This window comes from Mesoplodon bidens (assembly GCF_964165515.1).
Source record: "Mesoplodon bidens genome assembly, chromosome: 1".
NCBI classification, from domain to species: Eukaryota; Metazoa; Chordata; class Mammalia; order Artiodactyla; family Ziphiidae; genus Mesoplodon; species Mesoplodon bidens.
Genome location: NC_138176.1, coordinates 79,869,961 through 79,894,709, shown reverse-complemented (window position 1 = coordinate 79,894,709; position 24,749 = coordinate 79,869,961). Strand labels below are relative to the sequence as shown.

General features: G+C 35.4%; 1 protein-coding gene across 25 annotated transcripts in view; it reads right to left on the bottom strand.

The window, feature by feature from the left end:
- ANK2 (ankyrin 2) overlaps window positions 1–24,749 on the bottom strand; it is a 720,153-nt gene that overhangs the window by 157,707 nt on the left and 537,697 nt on the right. For all 25 annotated transcript variants that reach the window (XM_081237049.1, XM_081237043.1, XM_081237038.1 and 22 more), the window contains 2 exons: window positions 19,269–19,367; window positions 16,987–17,085 (listed from right to left, as the gene is read on the bottom strand). In XM_081237049.1, the coding sequence (XP_081093175.1) occupies window positions 16,987–17,085; window positions 19,269–19,367 (198 nt within the window). The remainder of the gene's footprint in view (window positions 1–16,986; window positions 17,086–19,268; window positions 19,368–24,749) is intronic.

The following is a 24,749-nucleotide window of genomic DNA, read 5'->3' as shown; positions in this document are numbered from 1 at the left end:
AGCACTTTAACACCATTGTAAATTTTATAGGAAAGCTTTTACCTTCCCACATAAATAGGTCAACCACACAGGATTATTGGCTCCTGTGTCCATGTACCCAAGTGCTTTCCAATATATTATGTCTCCACGTTTTTCTAAAATAGTCTGGCTGCAGGTAGGTATGAAAGTATATGCATTTTCTCCTTTTTGATATAAAAAAAGTCAAAGAGATTCGGAGCCCAGGTTGATACTTGAAGGATGCGTACAAGAACAGCATGATTTGTTGCTAGGGTAATTCCACGGTGACCAATACGTGCCTCTACCAACTGGTTATTAAATATTTTGAACATTATCCCTCTCCATGGCAAATTATTAACTATTTGCCATTCATTTATATTTACTCACTAAAACTGCGTTTGGTGACTCTTCACTGCTAGGCATTGTGCTCAGCTTTGGTGATTCAGAGATGAAAGCTCCCTGTTTATTAGGAGCTCACTGTCCAGGGGCTGAGATGGGTAAGTAACCAAACTACTGTATTACAGTTCAGTGAACACATATATAGTTAGTTTCTTTAAAACAAAAATAGTTATGGGGCTTCCCTGGTGGCGCAGTTGTTGGGAGTCCGCCTACCAATGCAGGGGACGTGGGTTCGTGCCCCGGTCCGGGAAGATCCCACATGCAGCGGAGCGGCTGGGCCCGTGAGCCATGGCCGCTGAGCCTGCGCGTCCGGAGCCTGTGCTCCGCAACGGGAGAGGCCCGCGTACCGCAAAAAAAAAAAAAAAAAAAAAAAAAAAGTTAAGTGTTGGGTATAACGAGAACATAAAAGGACACAGAACTCAACTGGATAAAAAATTACATCTGAAGGAAACACTGGGAGTGATACTTGGAAAACACTGGGAGTGATTGGGTTTGAGCTAAGATATGAAGACACTGAATTTAGGCACAGAGGCAGGAAAGGTATTTCAAATAGAGGAAACCCCATGAGAAAAGAAAACCCTGACCACATAGGGATCTTTGGAAAATTCACTGTGACTAGCGGGGTGAGGAGGCTGAGACAGGCAGGGATCAGCCCCCATCCGTCACGCTGAGGCACCTGAATTTTATTCTGAACTCTTGGGTGTCACTGAAGGGTTTTAAGCAGGCGTTTGACATGGCCACATTTGTATTTTAAAGAGATTAATTTGCCAGAGAGGGGAGGATGAATTAGAAAGTGGCCAGATAATAGTCTGGAGGAGTAGAAAGAAAGTTTTTGTAATAATTCAGATGAGAAGTGAGGATTAGAAACATTAAAATGGTTTTGAGATTTTGAAATGTCATTTAGTATTCATGTATTTATATTCCACTTAAAGATCAGAAGTGGTTTCAGTCTGCATGAGTTATTAGTTATTGATAACATTTCTCAGATTTATTAAAAAGTTAAAATACTTTTCTTCAAATCTAGAAATTGTATCCTATTTTAGAGAATTCAAACACTTAATTACCAAAAATGTTGTTCCTATTTTCATTAGTGGTATATGAACCAGTAATCAGGTTTTAGCCACTGGAGAAAAAACTTTCTTTTTTTTTTTTGATAATTGGATTATCTGGGAAAATTGAATGAACATGAGCTGATAATCCTCCTATCAAATGTTAGATTTATTGCAGTTTGAGGGAACATTTTAACGCAATAAACCTATTGATATCTGTATGTTATTTCAAATAAATTATATAGAGACAAATAATGTCAGTATGAAAAGTAATAAATGGTTTAGAATCAATGTTTTGGATAAGGATCAAAACTCTAAGAAGTATCAATATTACCTATTTTTACAGAATCTTAACTTTTCAGACATAATTTTGCCAGAACATATAACCTTATTCTTCTATTACACAAATTAAGATTCATCAGTCGGATGACTTGAAATGATCATACAAAATCACTTTTATCTTAACATAAAGGTCAATGTTCAAACGTATGGACACCAAGGGGGGAAGTGGTGGGGGGTGGTGGTGGGATGAACTGGGAGATTGGGATTGACATGTATACACTAATATGTATAAAATAGATAACTAATAAGAACCTGCTGTATAAAAAAATAAATTAAATTCAAAAAAAAGTCAATGTTACTATTCAATTCAAAAGGTCTCTTTTTAAAAAATTAGATGCAATTAACATGTTATATTAGTTTCAGGTGTATAACATAATGATTTATTGTTTGTACATATTGAGAAGTGATCTCCACAGTAAGTCTAGCTATCATCTATCACCATAAATAATTTTTCTTGTAATGGGGACTTCAAAAAAAGGTCTCTTTTTATAACACAAAATTTGTGCTAAAGTTTTTCACCTTGACACTGGACTAGGTGCCAAGTAACAAATATGGACATAATACTGTTCCTGCCCTCAAGAGCAGAAAATATAACAGATTCACTGACTACATGTATATGGAACCATAGCACAAGACATACTATAGTTGCCAAAAGAGAAGCATGAATAAAATGCTGTCAGAGCACTAAAGAGTTAGCAATTGATACCATGAAGAAAGGCAACTCAGGCCCAAGCACACAGACCTAAGAGGAAATTAGGAGGCCTTAATGAAATCAAGACAGAAGATCTAAAGAAAAGTAAATGTTCTTTGCCATTTTTTTCTATTCTTCTTTCATTCTCCCTCTCAAGAAATGTGGTGTTTGTCTGAAAAGTCAGAGTGTATTTGCTGTAGGCATATATCACTTGGGGAATTCTGTTCTCTAAGCACAATACTGAGTCTAATGAATTAAAAAAAGAACTTCAAGTAAATTTACCAAACACGAGTAAAATCTAATGCAAGAATGCATCTTGAAAGGAATTCTTACAGGTCTAAAATTTTTTTTTTAATTTCAAAGATCTCTAATTCATGTCTAACATATTACCACCCAGCTAAAAATATACTTTAGGTAATTTCATAGGTTGAGTGTAAGCTTAAAGAGTAGAAACTGATTATAGAAACTTCAAATGGTATATAAATTAATTTCTCTGTAACTGCTCGCTGTCATTTTACTTGTTCTTACTTTCAGTTCTATGCTGGTAAAATTATTAAGTATATTTCAATGATTAAAATAAATTGCCCTATTTTTCTAGATGAAAATGTTATAGCTAAAAGGAGACTTATCCTTTTACCGTTGAGGAAATTTTAACCCAGAGATTGAGTAAACTTCCAAGTGGACTGGGCAGTTAACAGAGGTTAAGGAGGGAACAGGAGGTTAGTAGGAAGTAAATGGACACAGCAGAGGCAAAGATGCTTGGAAACTTTTGCCCTTTTCTTTTCATCTTTCAGGAATGACACAAGTGTCACCCTCTCTGAGAGACTTTATTCAGTGCCCATAACAATCTTAGCACATAGTAGGTGTTCAATAAATATTCGTTAAATGGATGAATAAATAAAGTGGAATAGGATCCAAGTTTCTTCCTACATCTGTGGTGGTTTTAAACTATGTCTACAGATTCTTTTCCCATAAAGGTTATTATAGAATACTGAGTAGAGTTCCCTGTGCTATAAAGTAGGTCCTTGTTGGTTATCTATTTTATATATAGTAGTGTGTATATGTTAATCCCCAAAAAGAATAGACATATGTATATGTGCATGTATAACTGAGTCACTTTGCTGTACACCTGAAACTAACACAACATTGTAAATCAACTATACTCCAATATAAAATAAAAATTAAAAAAAAGAACAATGCATATGTCTAAAAGCTCAAAACCTAAGTATAAATTATGAAGAGAATTCTGGAAAAGAATTGTGTTGTTAGCAAAATGGCATCTTAAAAAATCAAAAAAAAAATTAAAAATTCACACACAAAAATATATGGCTGTGAATTCTTTGACACTCCTCCCTTCAAAAGTGGAACCTAACTCCATTTCCCCAGAGTGTGGGCCAACTTAGTAATTCACTTCTAATGCATTGATTATGGTGGAATCGATGATGTGTGACTCCTGAGGCTAGGGTTCAAAGTCACTGTCCTATTACTAGGTTTCTCTTGGGTGACCTGCTCTGGAGGAAATGAGCTGCCATGCCATATTAACATTCAAGCAGCCAGTGGAGAGACTCACATGAGATGGAACTGAGACTTCCCACCAACAGCTAGTAACGACTTGCCAACCATGTGAAAAAAATTACCTTGGGAGTGAATTCTCCAGCCCCAGGAAAGCCTTCAGATGGTTTTAGCTCTGGTCAACATCTTCACTAAAGACTCATAAGAGACTCTGTGCCATAATTTTACAGCTAAGCTACTACTGAATTCCTGATCCACAGAAGCTATGATGATAATATATGTTTATTGCTGTTTTAAGCCACTAAAGTTTGGGATAATTTGTTACGCAGCAATAACTAACACAATGTCTAACAGGCCATACATGATCTGGCCACAGCCTACCTTGCCGACCACATCTCTTACCACTCTTACTCTATTCTACTTCCTTTCTGCTTATGAAAGACATTCAGATCCTAGATAGTTTTTTTTTTCAAATTTTCTAGTCATATAACTCTCTTCAAATGCTATCTAACCTAAAAACTCTGAAAACAAAATATTAAACACTGCTGCTCTGTTTGATGTTGAATGAGTTATAACTTTCAGCAATGTCTTCCTTATTCCCAAATTACCAGGACAATCATTTGTAAACTGTGCTGTGTTCCAAGGAGGTATATCAGGGATCCTTCTAGTAGAATGGTGAGTTTTAGGAGCTATCACTGTTTGAAAACACAAAGACAGACTAGCCTGACATGGTAGTCATGTGTTACTTTTCTTTTAGTTTTTTGCAATTAAAAATGATATAGCCTTTCCATTAATAAGAAGGAATGAGTAAAGTAGGTAGTTGTGTATATTTGCTTAGATGGAGCAATCTATATCTGAGAGTCTGAAAACTGCAGCTTTAAATATTTATAATACCCTTAATTCCCTGTGCCATTTGCCAGTTAATAAGAACATTACATATACTCTCCACATCTACTGGAAAACTCATCAACAGATTACACAATCAATCCCAACAGTAGAAAATGGGAATGGTTATAGATAGCTCTGGGTTTAAACTTAGCAAAAGTAGAATTCCCCTTTTGATGAAACCTTCTTGTCTTTTGCAGGAAGGTCACTGTTAAGATTTAGATTTTTTTCACAAAGCAGAATTCTTCAGCAGACTTAGCTATGAAATGGTAGTAGGCTTTTTGTCACACACCGGTTAGCACTGGTTGGGAATTACTACTCTAGTTTCTATTCCAAATACTATGTATCATCTTCTTCTTTTGAATTAACATTATGAGAGAGAAGTTTGGGAAGCATCCCAAAGTTATCACACAGCTTTAAGGTCAGGATAATTCAAATTATTTCCCTAAATATACTGTAAATGCACAGCTGCAAAGGATGTAAAAAAACCAATGGGTACTAATTGTAGTCACAAAAATAAAGACTACTTTATGTACTTTGCGGGTGTGCTCAGGGCAAAAGAACAAAAGATACAATTATATGCTTGCTTGGTAGTTAAGAAGGCATTTTATTAATTAAAATGTCATACAAATTTTCTCAGATAATCAGAACATGACAATTCTTTACCAGGGTTAGGATAAGTTATTTTAACCTCTTCTCTCCGAAGGTCCTCTTTAAAGGATTATAGCTAAACCATTAGATGACATTAAGATGATTAATGTACTAAATCTTTCTAGGAAGGTTAAACTTTATGGAGTGTTTACTATGTCATCGTGTTTCATCCCCACCCCTATGCTATTAGGGCCATTTAAGACTACAGCTCATAGTCATTCATCCAAGGGCACACCCACAAGTGGTGTGATCAGGGTCTGGACACTGAAGGACTCCAAACACAGTGCTCTTTCCACTCCCCTCAGCTGTCCCCTTCAACTGGGATCAGATTACCTCAGAGAACAAACACACTTTTCTCCAGTAATTGGACAATTAGCCTTTTCTTAAGCTCTTCACTAGAAATGACAGTATTGGAAATGCCATGACTTGCTTAATGAAGAATGTCCAAGCGCCCTCTTAGGTACAAGAATTCTTCCAGTCTTTATTTCCAGTGATTAAGAAATTTGGGGTGGTGGTAGTGAGGAGAGAAAGCTACACACTTTATATTTGTTATTTAATCCTAACAGCCCAGTGAAATAAGTAATATATCTCTATATGATTTAAGGAAATTAACACTCACAGGGATTAGGAAGCATTCCTAAAGCTTCACATCACTTACAATGTGGAGCTGGGATTTGAATCCACGTATAACTAATTCTAGAGCTCATGTTCTTTCTACTACACTATTCTGTCATGTGTTTTAGCAGCAAATTTGACAGACAGTATTTTATCATGTCTGGGTATTGCCAGCAATCAGAACCACCACTGAAAATACTGTATTCCCATAATCACTGCTTTCACCTCCTCATGGATAAATTACCAAGAAAACATGTGAACTATTTTACATATTTCAAGTTACTCACTCCAGTGCACCCTATACATCAACCTGAACTAATCTTCCTAAAACTATTTTCAACACTTTCCTGAATTGATTGTCATCTTACTGACCATAATTAAATATCAGTTTTTCACAAACCATGGCTAAAGATGAAGACCTTTTATACCCTAGCTCCATTGTCATATTAAGAACAAACCTTCAATACACATTCTGATGTTGTTCCAGACCAGCTTGTCTCACCAATATTTCTACACTCACCAAGCTCAATTGTACCTCCCACCACTGTTGTAACTAATCTTCCCATGTGGAAAGTCTTCTGTTTCAATTTCCCCTCTGCAGAACTTTCAGTGATGGGCTCAGTTCCTCTGAGAATTTTTCATTAATAGAATGTGGCCAATTTCAACCTTCTTCTCTAGAATATAATTTAGAGAGGAAGGTTGAAATCATCTACCATCTTCTGTTGTTTGCCTTTGTTCCTGGTGTACTTGTCCTGACTTTGCAGGTAGCCTATGTACTTTTAAAAGCAGCTTCCTGCCTGACACTTGTTTAGAATCCTCCACAGCAATGAGAACTCTGCTGAGTACACAGTAAGCACCCAATAAACAGCTTCTGACTAACAGTTTACCCTCAATTCCTGACAATGATGAATAACTTAGATGTATGCTTCTCTCCTTTATTCGTTTAAAATTTAAATTTAACAGGTGACTTACCACCAGTTCATTCTACAAAGGAGATGAGATGGCTGGTGATGTTCTATTCATTCTCACATAACTCCAAAATACTGAAAACATTTATCTCCGTGTTCTACTTTACAAAAATGAATAAATACCTCATTACATTGTTAAGCCATTACTGATAGCTATAGAGTTAATCTCCTTGGATTTGTCAACAAAAAATGAGAAGCAAATGAATTTTTAAATAAATATAGAGAAAGCAAATGAATTTTAAAAGAAAGTAAGTGAAATTTTAAAACTGAAGAAAGCAAATGAATTGTTTTTTTTATTCAGAGTCCCCCCCAAAAAAACACAAATAAACAGATGTAGTATACAACAAATATAATTTGTAATGAATTTTTTAAATGGAGTGCCCAAGATATATAATAGGTATTGGTTGATGTCTACCCAGGATCCCTCCTCTTTTTTTGAAAGCATCCTGGTTTTTCCTTAGAGTATCTGTCTTTACTCACATAGTTCATATAATTCCAGCAAAGCTGAACTTCTCAGCTTCCAGCTCCAGGAAGAGCATCAGATGACTTAAGCCAATGAACACATTCGATTCTCTTAGATACAATGAGTGGTTCAAGTTTGGGCAAGAGATTTAAGATGGTCTAATCAGTCAAACTCAGGATTCTCTTGTCGAAAGCTGGGACAAAGTTCCCTTATTTTAACAACAAGAAAATGTCTGACTCTAATCTTAGGTCCACAAAAAGAATAAAAATGACAACAGTATCTAACATAGAGCGCTTGCTATGTGTCATGGTTTGTGCTGTATACTTCAATCCTCAAAACAGCCCTACATTTTATGTACTATAATTACTCCTGTTTTACAGATGAGTAAATCCAGACACAGATATGATAAGTAACTTACCCCAAATCACAAGGGTAGGAGGTGGGTGATGGGGGCAGAATTCGGGATTCAAGATTGTTTGACCCCAGAGATGTTGCTCTTAACCACTGCTAAACTGAAGCCTTTCCAAGTTTAAATCAACTGCTTATTACGCTGGTCTTGATTGGTTCTCATTCTAGTTCTTCCAGACCTGCTATTTTTCACTCACTGTACATTAAGAATCAAGAGTCCTCTGGACAATTACTATAAAATTTTCAAATTTTTGGCCATATATCCCAAATTTTCTTTATCACCTCAGTTTCTCCAATCTGAAAAATTTCCTTAAAACCTAGACCCTCTTCCACTTCTCCTTGGTTTCACTGCTTTGGCAGTCTCATTCAAGTCCACTGCTTTGATAACCACTTCTGTCAGATGACGCATAAATGTCTTCATTTCATTCCGGAATTCTCCTCTGAGCTCTAGACTTGCAGCTGAGACTTACCATTAAAACCTCCTCTTGGATGTCTAACAAGCACTTAAAATAAAACTCATGCTCTCTACCCTCCTTCCCACCCCAAACAAAAACAAAACCTTGTCCTTATCCCGTGTTCTCTATATCAATGGACTGCATCACCATCCATACTGACAGAGGAGAAATCCAAAAGTCATCCTTGTACCATCCTCTTCCTCACCTCCCTTCTGCCATCATCACCAAGTGCTCTGAAAGAGGTCCTACATCTCTCTCAAAGTGGTTCCCTTTCACCATCACCCAAAGCAGCAGCAAGCACTCCACTCTAACTAATATCACCGACTGTCTAGAGTCAACCTCTGTAGCAGTCTCCAAATACTTTGCTTTGCTTCTGTCTTGGCCTCCCTCCAAGCTGTTCTCCGAACTGCAGCAGGTGAGCTTTTCAAAATCCAAATCTTGTCTTGCTCTATCTCCCACCTCCACCTCATACTGGACTTAGGATAAACATCTTAAAATGAAATCCTTAATATGGCTCACAAGGTCCCATAGGATCTGACTTTCTCTCTCAGCCTTCATATAAACTACATTTCCCACTCATGTTTCAACTCCCAGATTTCTTTTAGGCTCTTGCACATATTATATCATTTTCCCATAGCACACTTTATCTCCTCTTACCCCTAGTTTTCATATCAATCCTTTCTTTAAGAGAATAGGTCATTGGAGGTCATTATGCTAAATAAACTGTCAGACAGAGAAACACAAGCAGCACGTGGTATCACTCATATGTGGAATCTAAAAAAAAAAAAAAAGCCAGACTCATAGAAACAGTGCATAGAAAAGCAGTTGCCAGGGGCTGGGGCTTGAGACAAATAGAGGTTGGTAAAGTGTACGGACTTACAGTTATAAGATGAATAAAGTTTGAGGATCTAATGTATAACATGGTGGCTATAGCTGATAACACTTCTATAACTGAAATTTGCTGAGAGTAGAACTTAAATGTTGAAAGAAAGAAAGAAAGAAAGAAAGAAAGAAAGAAAGAAAGAAAGAGTAAGAAAGAAAGGAAGAAATGAAAGAAAGAAAGAAAGAAAGAAAGAAAGAAAGAAAGAAAGAAAGAAAGAAAGAAAGAAAGAAAGAAAAAAGAAAGGAAGGAAGGAAGGAAGGAAGAAGGAAGGAAAGACGTGAGGTGATGGATTGTTAATTAACTCAATGTGGGGGGAATCCTTTCACAAAGTATATGTGTATCAAATCATCACGTTGTACACTTCAACTATCTCACAATTTTACTTGTCAATTATACCTCAATAAATTTGGGGATAAAATTTTTTTAATTATCTATGAGTTTTAAAAAAAGAGAGCAGTTTAGTCATCACTTCCTCAGACTCCACCACCTCCACCTATTAGAGAGCACACATTAAATTCCCAAATACCTACTAAATGAGTGAGGGAAGAAGGGAGGGAATGAATGATTACTTTCAACAATTTTCTATTGGGAAGTTTTATTTAGTGTCATATTTTTCCAATTTTGCTTTGTTTTGTGGTCTTTGCCTTAAAGGATGATTGTTTTGAGGTCTTCCTAATGGTTTCACCTACATCTTGGTTGCTGTGGAATGAACACGTTAAGCTGTGAGATCTGAAGTAAGAGGTAGACTGCTACAGTGTTATTCTAACTATTTTCTGCTGGAGTAGCTTATCCTCCATATTAACTCAGAAGGAGAGAGAAAGAATAGACTTCTGTATGAAATTCAAACTCCATATTTATTAACAGAAATTTGGAGCTATCTTTGACATTTTACTCTTCTCCCTACAAGTCTTACCTTACTACAAATTTATTTCCTTTAAAACGCAGTAATATTGGACTTGGATAGGCTTGTGAAGGGATAAATAAATGGGACATCTACCAAAGAAATAGATTTGATGATGCTTATGCCTTAATTCATTCAATTTTTAAAGATATCAATTCCCATCATTTCTCTAAGCATATTGGAGGATGGAGAACTGGAGAAAGCATATTTCCTTTATTTAATTTGGAATGCTGAGGAATGCAGATGCTCTTGAAAACTTTTAATCACCCAATAAACTGACTTTCAGAGTCAAAAAGACAACAAAAATATCCTGACTTCTCTCGTACCTCTGGTCAAATGCAAGTAGATGCCATCATCTTAACTTTAGAGAATTTGTATTACAATAGTAACTTTCCCAATTAAAAAATGAAGAACCTTATTAAAAAAGAACCATATGTATATGTTTGGAAAAAAAGCTGAAAAGAAAACCTTTTTTGGAATCTGTGATCATGGATCCCATTTTATACTGTGTGTGTGTGTGTGTGTGTGTGTGTGTGCGTTGACAGAACGGAATGTTCCATTATGAGTTTTTATTTTGAGAGGCAAGGATGGCTCTACGGCCATATGGAAGCGATTCAGTGTAGTGGGCATGCTGGCCAACTGTGTAGGCTTTCTTCCTCTTCACAACCCAATTCAAATTACGTTTGACAATGGGTGAGTGCCAATGAAGAAAAAACTATTGGAAGCTACACCTGAAAAGACATTTATCATTGCATACATTGTATGCACCCCTAAAATTCTGGGGGTGTAATCAATGGTCATGTAATCTTGCAACTGGCATTACTGGTCATAATCTGAACATCTGAAAGCTAATAAAATAACAGCCTAATCATGTTTGTGTTACAAATAGGAAAGTCTTCTTCTGGAATAAAATTTCCAGGAGTAAATGAACACAGAGTAGTGAGCATAAAATAGGCAAAAGGATTCAAGAAAAATAGAAGTAAATTCAGTAAAATATGGTATCAAGAATACCAAATCAGAATATCTTATTTGGACTAATTACCATCAAAATAAAATAAAAAGAAAAATATAGTGTTCCTGAAATCCTCATAAAAGGATTGAAAACATAAGAAATTCCAAGAAAAAGTAGAACAATGTAGACAGAGAGAATAAAAATGAATCAAAACAATCACAAACCACATTTCAGAAAGTATAGTCTTCCCTGTGTTAAAAATTGTTTGGTAAGAGAACACTCCAAGAAAATGGATGGCTGAGTGTTCACAGTGCTAATGAATCCCCTTACTTGCTAGTTGTCTAGCTTCTGTGAAATGCTTTTAGTATCCCCAGAATCTGAGTGGACAGACCAGGAGAGAATGGATGGCATTTAAGCCATAGAGCTGGCTCTTGTGGGATGTAAGTAGGATGTAAGTAGGGTCTTGGACCTCCCTAGAGGAGACAGAAGGTCTCCTGGGAAACAGTGAAGTATGCTGAGGATTTTTGGAAGGGAGGGGTCCATGCCATTTGGGTTTGTGGCTCCATTGCTAATTTTTTATAAGACCTTGGTTCTCTTATTTGTGCCTCAATTTTCCCCATATCCAAAATGAGAATAATCACTGCTGATTCACATCATTATGAAGATAAAATGAGATTAATGAACACATAAAAACACTTTTTTAAATTAAGAGTCTAAGTGCAAGATATTACAATTGGGCTGTATTTCTTTGGCATCTGGAATCTATTCCAAGCAACACTCAGCTCCCTGGATGTATACTTCTAAATCAGTCTCATGAGAGCTTCTAGCCTATCCTTTCTTCTCATGAAATCACATTTTCCTCTCTCTATATAACTGTCAGAGAACTCAAACATCATAGGCTCCACTGAATAAGGTAAAAGATAGAGAGCTACAGCTGACCACAAGTTCTATGCTCCCCACGTTCCACAGTTTCACTTAGCTGTATGGAGATATCACCTATTCTAGGACTCAGTTTGCTTTATAAGCTGTGGTAAAATATAAATAACATACGCCAGTTTTCTTTGTAAAATCAAAAACCAAATACCTATTTTTAAGTCACTTTGTTGTATTTCAGCGGTCGTTCTGATTTTAATAATTTTATATACGCACACTATAATAAAGATCTAAAACCAATACACTCATATACGAGGAACAAGAAGTAAATTTTGGTAGAGAAGATTAAAGAGGGGCGATTTCTCAGGCTAGATTTCCTTGGAAGAAACAGCACTTGGTTCATGCTTTGTACATTTTGCAGAGATACAGCGTTTATAGTTCACAAAAAGTACCAAGTAAAAATTTTTCACCTTAAACCTTTTGCATGGATTCTACTTCAGAAGAATCAGCTTACTTGGACCTAAATAGGGTTTGGGCCAAAAGAAAGAGGAATTTTAAAAATTATTCTCTGGGGTCTGTAGTGAAGGTAGAACTGTTACAGGAACTATGAGAAGCAGTTTTGCCTGGAGAAGAAAATTATGAGCAGGTAAATGAACCATCTTTGTCTCAGTCTGTCATCAATACTGACAGAGTCAATGAAGATCAAAAGACATAATGCACACAATGCACCACAGACAGTGCCTGGCAGCCGGTATTATTATTTGTACTATTATTAATATTAACATCTACTGTTAGGAATGACTGGAATACACACCAAAGCTAATTCTTATATGTGAAGAGGATACATGCATATGTTTAGCCTCCAGTTGTAAGTAAGCAAGACACTGTGCCAAATCCTAAAACTATAAAGTACGAGAAAAATTATCTGCTCCCAAGAAGTTTACCACCTTGCAGAAACTGTAACTATCCATTTAAAAAATAAACCTGAGATGGGCAAATATCAACAGGCAAAAAAGGCTACAAGAATTTAGAGAAACTCATCACTCTGAGAATATTATTAAAACCTTCTCAAAGTATAATTTCTTTGATAATATATAATAGGAACAATTTTTTAAAGTCACATCTCCAAGTCTAATAGGTTTACAGGTTACAAAAGTGACAAACAAATGTCTGCACAGATAGCTGGAAAGCATTCCAGCGTTACTTATATAGGACTGTTTAAAGGATGTTAACACACTTGAATTTTATGAACGTGCCTGTGTTTTTCAGAAAGCAAGCAAACACCTTCAAAGCAAATAGCATTCCTCAAATCACTCTAATTTGACTTCCAGCCCCATTATTCCACCAAAACAGCTTTCACTGAGATCTCGATGAGATCTTCACACCATTAAATCCAGGAGACTAATGAACCAAGCCAGAGAGCTACATGGTCAAGGCAAGGCTTAAAAATCACACCAAGAGCTGACTCAGTAGAGACTACACTTCTACCACACTGAGCACAGAAACTTAAACATTTCTTGACTGTCACTGTATCAGTCACATGATTCTATTTAAAACACTTAAATTGCTCCTGCTAGTATACTGGAATTCTTTATGAATTAAGCACACTGCCTACCAAAATTGGCTCTGTGCCATGTTGAAGGTCAGTCTCCTATGGATCTCATAGCTTACGTAGAGAATGCAGAAAAATTCCATAGAGGCGTACATCTCCATAACCTAGGAGCCTGTAAATGTTTACTGAGTGATTGTTCCTTGGAGCTTTTCAGAGAGTTTCCTACCTTCTTAATTCAACAATAACCTTAGTGCTCCATTTCCAAGTAACTCGAAAGTTTGTCAAATGTAAACTACTATGCAGTCACTCACGTTCCTATAATAACAGAGTATTCTGCACCCACTTTGTATTATGTTCTTAAAAAGATGTAGGATAAGGTATAATTTGAGTACAAACTTCAGAATTTATGTTGTGCATCTGGGATTCCTATGCCCTTTTTCTGGTTCTCAAAAGGGAGTGACTTTTCAACTATCATGAACATGGCTCCTATGCCAATGGCTCCTCCATTCACCTGACATTCATTGTTGTCACACAAGAAATTTGTATCGTAAACAAGACACCACCACCAAGAATCATACATAGAGAGGGGTTCACATTCCCCATCAACAATCCTTAAAACCATGCCTTTGGAATTTGACCACACACAGGGCAAAATAATCAACCTCTTTTATATAAATTCCTGCATTTTAATTTCAATTATTAAATTATAAACTATTCTAAGTAATAACAATTTGTGTTAATTGTTAATGATGGCTACCTAAATTTAATAGCAAATGATGTTACAGGTCATCATATGACTTATGCATTTAGAAAAACACCCTAAATTTTAATTACTAATTGTTCTTACAGTATAAATTAAAACTTTCTCACAATATAAAAATCAGTGTGAAACTATCTGTCAGGATCTCCTACAATATAATCTAAATAGAGCTAACTGAGTACAGTACAAATAAAGATTATTTTAATCTCATCGATAATATAAATTTTCCTTTAAGATCTGTTATTATCTGGCATGATTGTGACTATGAAGAACAGCCTCATTGACACTGAAAGCAAATCACTGATTAAATGGTTTTAGCTTGTTTTCCTTGAAAAGTCTCCAAAGCATCTAATGTCTAATAAAACAGTATAACAACTGATACAATTTTTAACAAGTTTTTACCTTGCAGCATTAGATACCTGTCAACTTTTATGAAATCACTATGTTCAACCAGTCATTTTGAGGAAAGTAACCAAGCTCTTTTTATAGATATTAACAGCACCAACACATATGTGAACTCCCTGTCAAAAGTAACCTCCTACGGGCAATGGAAGGCTTTTACTGCCATGCTTTTTTAAGAACACAAACTACTGATTCATGCATGTAGTTGAATCTATATTTAAACATTCTTACTGCGATATTCTTACACTCAGTTTTCTCTTACATTCTCTAAATCAAAGGTTCTCAAAGCATAGTCCCTGGACCAGCAGCACCAGCACTACCTGATAACTTGTGAGAAATGAAAATTCTCAGGTCCCTAGCCAGAACTGAATCAGAAACTCTAAGGTGAGGCCCAGAAACATGTATTTTAACAAGCCCTGCAGGTGACACAGGCTAAAGTTTGAGAACCTCTGTTCTAAAGCAAAAAGATGTTCTCCAGCTGTAAAGAAAAATTTTTATCCCTTACTTTGGAACAGTCAATTTTGTAGTATCCTATGTCTCTAAGCCCAAGATGCCATTATACATTATAGAATACACCAGAGTTCTTTACAAATGATACCAATTTTTTAAAGAATTTCATTTAACCAAGATTTTAGAATATGGCATATTCCAATAAATGTTAAAATATTGATGCACACTTAACTAAAAATGTGGGTTGTAAGGGGAAAATGTGGTTATTCAAAGCAGCATGATATTATAGAGATAAAAATGGATAATGTCTTGTCTGTCATAATTTAAACAGATTCTTCCCTATAATTAAGGTCAAAGAAAATAGGGCTGTTTCTAACTTTTCCCCATTGGTATTTTATGGGTCCAGAACTTGTGCCATTTATACAAGTAGAGTCATGTCTGCACGATGAATGAATGAACAATATAGGTAACACATATTCCTATACAAAGGTCTTCAAAGGCCCAAAGAATGGATAGAGAGGAACTGGTTTGTTTGCCAATAGCCTGCATGGTGTGGCCTATGTTATTAGAAAGGTGAAAAACTTTAAAAAATAGAAGAAATGGATTTGATTATAAAGATATGCACCTCAATTTCTGAATAAATATATAACAGATACTAAGAGTAAAGCTTTGGGCAAAGCAATATTTTCTTCCCCTTTCAACCAGAGAAAAAATAGGGATCAAATTTATAGTATGATGTATTTTGATTATTATTTTAAAATTGTACTTAATTTCATTTTAAGAATATCATTCCCTATTCTATACAATTGTTATTACATGCATCATAAAGCTGTGGGTCTCGAATTTTCCTTTCCCTTAGGAACTTTGTAAAAACCATATTTTACATGCGAAGTACCCAAAGTAGTGTGATTTCCACTTTATAGCAGATTTCCCACTGGAATACAAATCTTTTGAGAATTTTTTAAATTTAAGAAGAGAAAATACTTTTATAGAGCAACATAACTTGCATGAATAATTCATCTTTCACAGACATCACTGTCATTCTAGAAAAAACACTATATTTTCTTTTTTTTTTGCACTTAAAGACAATGATAGATTGTGAACTTGTCAAATTTTCAGTTATATTAAGAGGAGATGATGTGCTAAGTGAAGTAAGTCAGAAAGAGGAAGACAAATGATATCAAATTATACCATATGATATCCCTTATATGTGGGATCTAAAATATGACACAAATGAACTTATCAATGAAACAGAAACAGACTCACAGGCATAGAGAACACACTTGGTGGCTGCTAAGGGGGTGGTGTGGTGGGGGAGGGAATGGGAGTTTGGGATGAGCAGATGCAAATCATTATATCTCTATATGGATAAACAACATGGTTCTACTGTGTAGCACAGGGAACTATATTCAATGGTTTTCTATATGGTTTTCCTGTGATAAACCATATGGAAAAGAATATGAAAAAGAATGTATATATATGTATAACTGAATCACTTTGCTGTATAGTGGAAATTAACACAACATTGTCAACCAACTATACTTCAATAAAATAAATTAAAAATAAAAAAGAAGCTAGAAAAAAAGAGGGAGATGATGACACATCACGAAAATAAGAAATGTCATGGCATGAGTTAATAAAATAACTTGCCTGAAATAAATCACAGAGCATTTATAGTGAATCTATCTACCCAACAGCTGGCTAAACCCATTAAATCAATTTCACAAGGTTGTTCTAAGTTAAATTCATTTATATAAGAGAAAATCTGAATGTAATACCTGAGACTGTGCATTAATATTGGCTCCTTCCTTAACGAGAACTTTGACAACTTCTGCTTGTCCAGCCAAAGATGCAATGTGAAGAGCAGTATTTCCTTTCTGTTTTGGAGAAACAAAATGGAAAATGTTGGAGGCTTCCAAATTTTGTAGAAATCAAAATGTACAGGTATTTTCAATTTTGCTGATGATTTGAAGTGGTTAAAACTTGGCATTCTATCAAGATTGCAGCCCACCTTGGGAAAAGATAATTTTTACCATCAAAACATTGGCCATCCCATACAGTGTCTTCCTTTTCTATCCTGCACAATTCCAGTTTAGTGTTAAGAACATGAAAAGACTGAGTTCTTACTGAATCATATAATCTGGGATGTGTGTACGTGCGTGTGTGTGTGTGTGTGAGAGAGAGAGAGACGATATTACCATTCACGTTATTACCACAAGAGTCCTACCCCAAGATAATATAAACTAAAAAAAAAAAAAAAAAGTTTATCTGAACCATTGAATTTATTTCACCTTGCAGAGAAACCTAGGAATTTTCAGTGGTAGAAAAACTGACAACTCACAGTTGTATTTCGAGTCACTGGAGCACACAGTTGTTCAAAATATTTGGGGAATAAAATAATAAATTTCACATGAACTATACAATGTTACCAGTAATTTCTACCATTTGCTACATCAAAATTTATCATCAACAGTACCAAACAAAAATGAAAAATAATTTAAACCTATCATGAAAAGAAAATATAGGCTAAGAGACTGAAAGATGCTTATCATGGGATTAAAATAAATAACAAAAAGAAAAATAAAAACCAAGCAAATCTATACATTCAAAGCCATAAATTTTGGACACTAGTTCTCTTTTTGCCACCTACTCACTGTGGGCCTTTATCCACTCATACTATTTTGAAGATTTACTTGCCTTCTCTTTAAATGAGGAGATTTAATGAGATATTTTTCTGGATCTAAAATTCTACAATTGTAATCTGTGATTAAAAATGAACCTATATTTTAAAACATCAACAGAGTTTAAAGGAAAGGAAACAAATTATAATAAACAGTTAAGCAATAAAGAGTGATTGGTTTAATGAATATATTATTATGAGCAACTCAGGGGAAGCAGATAATTTGATATACATTCAAATTGACATTCTTAAATATTTGTTTAACATTTATCTCATGTTGTCAAGAGAATTGTTAATAAAAATGTTTATTCTCTCTTTAAAGTAAGCAATTTCTTGCAAAGCAAACATATTTTAACATCTTTGGAACTGCCAAAGAGTTCTTCGTTTGTTTTCGTTTTTGAATTTCCACTAGAACTGCTGTACACTATACTGTGAGCAGGGTCAGTCTACATTTTGGCAATTATGTATGAGGTGTTGGAAACCCACGTTAACTGGCCATATCCCTAATTTACTCCAGGGCTCTTTCTGTCTATCCCTGATTAGACTAATGACCAGGCTGGGGGTTTGAGTGCTTGCCACCTCTCTCTGCATCTCCCACGACCAAACTGTCACACTGCAGCCCTGGTCAAATGGCGTGATTCTGATTGGCTACTGTTTTTTTTCCAAATTAAAAAGTTCACCTTCTAAAGATAAAGATTTGTCACCACTGACATTTTTTTAAAACACCTGTTGCTTCTGAAATGATCCCCCAAAGACAATGTTCAAATATATTTAACCAAAAGAAGTATCAACAAGGAAGTAACAGGTTGTAGTATACCAAGCATCTTGTAAATTTCTTTAAAAATGAGTCAGATTTCTTTACAAACACACGTTACAGTGACAAAATCTAATTTTACCCTAATAATTCAATCCATGATCCCCAAATCCCTTTTCCATTAGAGTATAAAGGATCTGTATATTCTCTTACCAAGTTAAATGAATACATTAAAAGATATAACAATTTAATGAAAGCATGAATATTATTTATTCATTTTCATTGAGAAGTTTATTATATCAATTATTTTAAAAAAATGAATTAACCTTGGGAAAATAGGTGCTTTTGTCTACAGGGGATTATATTAGTCTAGTCTCTCTGTGAATCAAAGGAAAAAAGATAGAATACTAGAAACTAGAGATACAGAATTCTTCAGTCTCTGATAAGTCCCTAAACGAAACCATTCAAACTCTGCAAAGTTTAATGGACAGGATTTCGATTTCAGTTCTGCACTGTTAAGAATCTTTGGTGTTCCAGCAAACCTCTGAAATGTATAACCCGGGAAGAGAAGCTTTAAATCATTTCCTCTTTTCCAAGGAAATAAATCCTACTAGCATAAACATTACCTTAGTGGCAGAATCCACAGCGGACCCTCTTCCCAGTAGCTCATGAACCAGCCCCACATGACCTTCCTTGGCAGCCAGATGGAGAGCGTTGAGTCCATTCTGAGAAGAGAAACAAACAAGGCCTCAGAAGTGGAGTAATGATAAGGCAGACAGTGGCTGATCTTATGCAAGTATGTATCCCAGAAGATGGACAGACTCTGATCCCCTCATTTTCTCTTTCTTTTTGCATTAGCTTGAAACTATTAATTTCAGAGAGACTAATTTCTAGGGATTTTGATTCAGAGAGGCAAAGATATTATCCACATTAGAAATGTGGATCTGCCACTTCATTTCAACAAACTTTCTTTTTAGACTAAGAAATATCTAAATACTTTTCCAATGAGGAAAGAAAAAGAACAACTCTATATCATTTGTTGTGTCAGCCAGAAATAAAATTCTGTAGTTTCTAGAACATAAAGAACTTTAAATAAATCTTACTTTTTTAACAAATGGGAGAGAAATGTCCTCTTCATAAAAAGTAATTAGTGTCATAGGACAAATTCTAAGGTAAAACAACTTTGTAAGGACAACATTGTACTTAAAAAAACATTTAGCACTATGTCACTAATTTGTCTTGAGGGTTTTTTTCAAAATTTTATCTTATAATCTATGATAGGACTGTAATATCTGGTTCCCATCTATCTAAATTCCTGAAAAATTCATTACTCACCGTAACACTGAAAAAACTCTTTGAAAATTTCACTAAATATGGTATCTACATATATTATACTGACAAAGTTTGAAAGCAGATCTTGTCATACATATAGGAAGAACCAAATACAAGTACAAATTGCTTCATGGTAAATTTCCAATTTGTGGTCATTGTATATCTTATACTTAATGGTTCTCTTATGAAAAGTATTCAGGCTTTTATATGTGACTCAAGAATAAAGTAATATTTGTTTTTCTTCTTTGCAAAACATGGTCCTGGTTTGTCACCAACATTTAACTTTGAGTAGCTGACAAAGTTGTATTCAGTACTATTAATACATTCACGTCATGGTTTCCATATATTTACTGGCACAAAATGATAAGAATTAAATTTATTATTATCATTTATTAAATTAAAGTTTGAAATTTATGATTATGTATATTCCTAGAAAATTTAACAAATGAATTGACAATATAATAAAAACTTGGAAAATATGAAGTTTTATGACCCCTGGATTCTACTAGTATGCAAATGATGTCAATGGTGTTGACTGTACACAAATGATTCCACAAAGAAAGTTAATTTTCACTCCCTTTACCAGAACAAGGAAAGCATTATATTTTAAAGTTGTTTTCTGAGTTAATTACTCAACACCCAGTCTCCTTGGCAACAGGAAGTATTTGATTTATACAGAGGTAACCTATTTCACGAACAGTAAACTCATTCTAACAAATAAGGAAGGGAAAGCAGTATGTCCGTTGGGTAGGATTTTTTTTTTTTTTTTTTTTTTTGCCGCACACGGGCCTCTTACTGTTGTGGCCTCTCCTGTTGCGGAGTACAGGCTCCGGACGCGCAGCCTCAGCGGCCATGGCTCACGGGCCCAGCCGCTCCGTGGCATGTGGGCTCTTCCCAGACCGGGGCACGAACCCGTGTCCCCTGCATCGGCAGGCGGACTCTCAACCACTGCGCCACCAGGGAAGCCCGGGCAGGAATTTTTAAGGAGCTAACTAAGCCTGATAAGTTAAGAGCCTTTAACTTTCCCGATATCTTTTTACTTTATATATTCTTCAGCATGACATTTATTGATTTTCCTAAGTTGTTTACAGGAAGAAATCTTTTACTCTGTATCATGAGCCATTGCTTAAATGTTTTGGAGAGTGGGTCCATTCTTTCAGTCTGTAAGAATCAAATGTTCCAATCCTTGGGAATTGTTGAAATAGCCTAGCAAACTAATATTTAAATAATTTTGCATTTTAAGATGTTTCTTTTTTTTAAAGATGTTTCTTGTAATAAGTTACCTTTCCTTTTCCTCAATTCCTACCCTAGACTGGCTTGAAAATGATCTCAACAGTGCATTCTGAATGTAACTTTCTATGAAATTTAAAATAGAAAGGTTTGAGAATTAAGACTTTTTAAAGGTGCAAATTTTTATTTGATTACATGAGTGACTAACTTTCTGAAGGTTAGAGCATTTGCAATACTCTTCTCAATCTCCCCTCTGGGAGATATTACTCCCGTCACTACAGCATCGGCTCAGCTGAAACCTTTAACTTGCTGTAGACCACACTGTTAGAACACTAAACTTACTGTGTCCATGTTTCAATAAATATTGACAAAAACTTTTTAAAACGTTAACAAAGGTAACAAGACACCATCTCAAATAGAATATAGTTGACACAATCTAAAAACTTACGAAGTTCAAATATATATTTAACTTAAAAAATTTCAGGAGACATTATTCTAAGGAGGACTCCAATGCCAAACTATTTCTCTTAGTTTACTCCAGACTTTTCATGAATTCAAAATGTAGCCAACCACATTTTCACACACACAAAAACACAAACAGAAAACATTTAAATCTGCAGAACAGGATAGAACATTTTCTCAATAATTGGCCAGGTTTCTTCTCAATTAATTACAAGGCTGGGATCTAAATTAAAAGAATTTTATGAGGACAAAGTACCTTTATGGGGGGGCACAAAGTTCCTACTACAAATCACTGCAATGTAGTTGCAATTTATTTAAGAATATGATTTAAATTTTTTATATGAGGGAATAGTTCAGAAACAAAATTGTCTATAATATGTGAATCGAATTCAGGATATACATATGTCTTCAAGATTTCTGTAACAAGGGAGATCAGCTCGGTGCTTTGTGACCGACTCGAGGGATGGGATAGGGAGGGTGGGAGGGAGGGAGATGCAAGAGGGAAGGGATACGGGAACAGATGTATATGTATAACTGATTCACTTTGTTATAAAGCAGAAACTAATACACCATTGTGAAGCAATTATACTCCAATAAAGTTGTAAAAAAAAAAAAAGATTTCTGTAACACTAATACTACCAAAACTAGAGTGATTATAAAGACACAGATGATTGGGCTTCCCTGGTGGCGCAGTGGTTGAGAGTCCACCTGCCGATGCAGGAGACACGGGTTCGTGCCCCGGTCCGGGAAGATCCCACATGCCGCGGAGCGGCTGGGCCCGTGAGCCATGGCCGCTGAGCCTGCGCGTCCAGGGCCTGTGCTCCGCAGCGGGAGAAGCCACAACAGTGAGAGGCCCACGTACCACAAAAAAAAAAAAAAAAAAAAAGACACAGATGATAATAGGTGAAATTCTAATTATAAATGTAAATTCTTAAGCTGCCTTCTTTTAAAATACAGTCAAGTTGGGACTGCTATCATATCGTTGAATTCATGTCATTCAGCTGTAGGAAACAGAAGACAAGCAACTTTCTTTAAGCTAATGTTTTGGTTTTAGAATTTCTAACCCAAAATATATTTAATTAGCAATTGAATATGTTGGGTAATTGTTATCAGAAAAAGCAACTCAGCAGCAACTGGACTTAACACCAAAATGTTTGATCTTGTGAATATGAGCTAACATATAAATTAATCATGTTTAAAATAGAAAGTGATAAATAAACCTATTTAATAGTACAGCTCAGCTAACTCTTTGAGAATGTATTTTGTAGTTAACCCATTTGGGTGAGTCCCTCAGATCATACTTCTAAAAACCAAATTCCCCATAGGAGCTACGCTAACGCTCTTTAGCTTTCCACAGTCAATTACCAATACTGGCCCACATTCCAAAGGATGTTTTGTTGTTAGATATTTTTCACTTTGTTGGATGTGGGGTGGGAAGGAGGTAGACATGCAAAACTGGTCAGACTTTTTGTATTTCGGTTCAAATACAGGGCAGGGCTTAGTATTTTCCCAGTAATGCCTCCCACACATATGGTATTTGAGGCACATAGGTCCTTTTTTATATCAAAACAGAAGATATTGTCACTTTCTGCATTTATTAGAGAACACCCATGATGAGCTTACTGAGCTCTGGCCAAAAAGTGTTCTGAGGCAAACTCATATTTAACAGAAACATTAACTATTCATTCTCCTAGATTAATATCAGAGTAGACATTCAGTGAGATCACCAAAAAGCAACATACCTGGGACATGTTATCTCTATTCTCTACAGAAATGGCTTCACGGAATCATAAAATGTTACTACGAATTTGATTTTTACATAAGGCAGATACAAGCAATGTCCATTTGAGCAATATTTATGTCCTTGTGTCTATTTTTAGATGGGTTATCTTGATGAACTATTGTTGAGTTCAATAGCAGGAAAAATTTTAGTAATAGGAAAAGCCACTATGATTATTCTCACTAACCTTTAATTTAGGAAAATTGCATAATTCAATGTGTTTGTCTTTTTTCACAAGTTTAGAGGAAACACAGAATAAATTCAGTATCCATTGGAATTAAGTAACACACATCCTTATTCCTCTCGTCTTTTTACTTGGTTTTGCTTTTGTCTTGTTTAGTTTCATTTTTAATAATATCAGAATTACAGTATACTAGTGAGTGTGTATATATTGAATATATGTTGTGCCACCAATACTTCATGGCAAAAAAAAATTGTCAGTGATTTTGCATCTCAGAACAGCACTATGGGGCTTCCCTGGTGGCGCAGTGGTTGAGAGTCCACCTGCCGATGCAGGGGACACGGGTTCGTGCCCCGGTCTGGGAAGATACCACATGCCGTGGAATGTCTGGGCCCGTGAGTCACGGCCGCTGAGCCTGCGCGTCCAGAGCCTGTGCTCCGCAACGGGAGAGGCCACAACAGTAAGAGGCCCGCATACCGCAAAAAAAAAAAAAAAAAAAAAAAAAAAAAAAAAAAACAGCACTATGCCAAGTACTATTCTCACTTAGTTTTATATATTACCCTACCTGATAGGATTTATAGACAGCAATCATACTTTGATAGACAGAGTTGCTGATTCTAATTAGCTACTCAGTGACTCAAAATACTGACCAACACTTTGGAAAAAACTTAGAAAATTTTAAATGATTCAAAAATCAAAAACAAAATTTTAAGAGAAAAATTCAAGAATTAATTAAATCTGAAAAATAGTAGGCTAAGCAGTAAGTTAATATCCTCAGTATGTTTGAGAATAAAATCATTGGTATTATAATTCTGTTGAAGCAAACCTGGAGGAAAATAAATAAATTCCCAGGAAAAAGAATTTAGATGAGCACTGGAAGAACATCCTTATCACTGAGTTAAAGAATATTGGAAATATTTCTTTTTAAGGTTTTAAAAGTTTAAATATTTCTCATTTGTGTGTGATTGACTGAATGTGGGGATTTTCTTCCTTTTTCTTTCTTCCCTTCCTTTTTATCTTTTAATCCTTCTTCTTCTACTGCTACTTTTTTTTTTCCTTTTTTTCTTTTTGAGACAGTGTGGTCAACTGCAGGAATAACATGGTGATGGGAATGATAAGAAA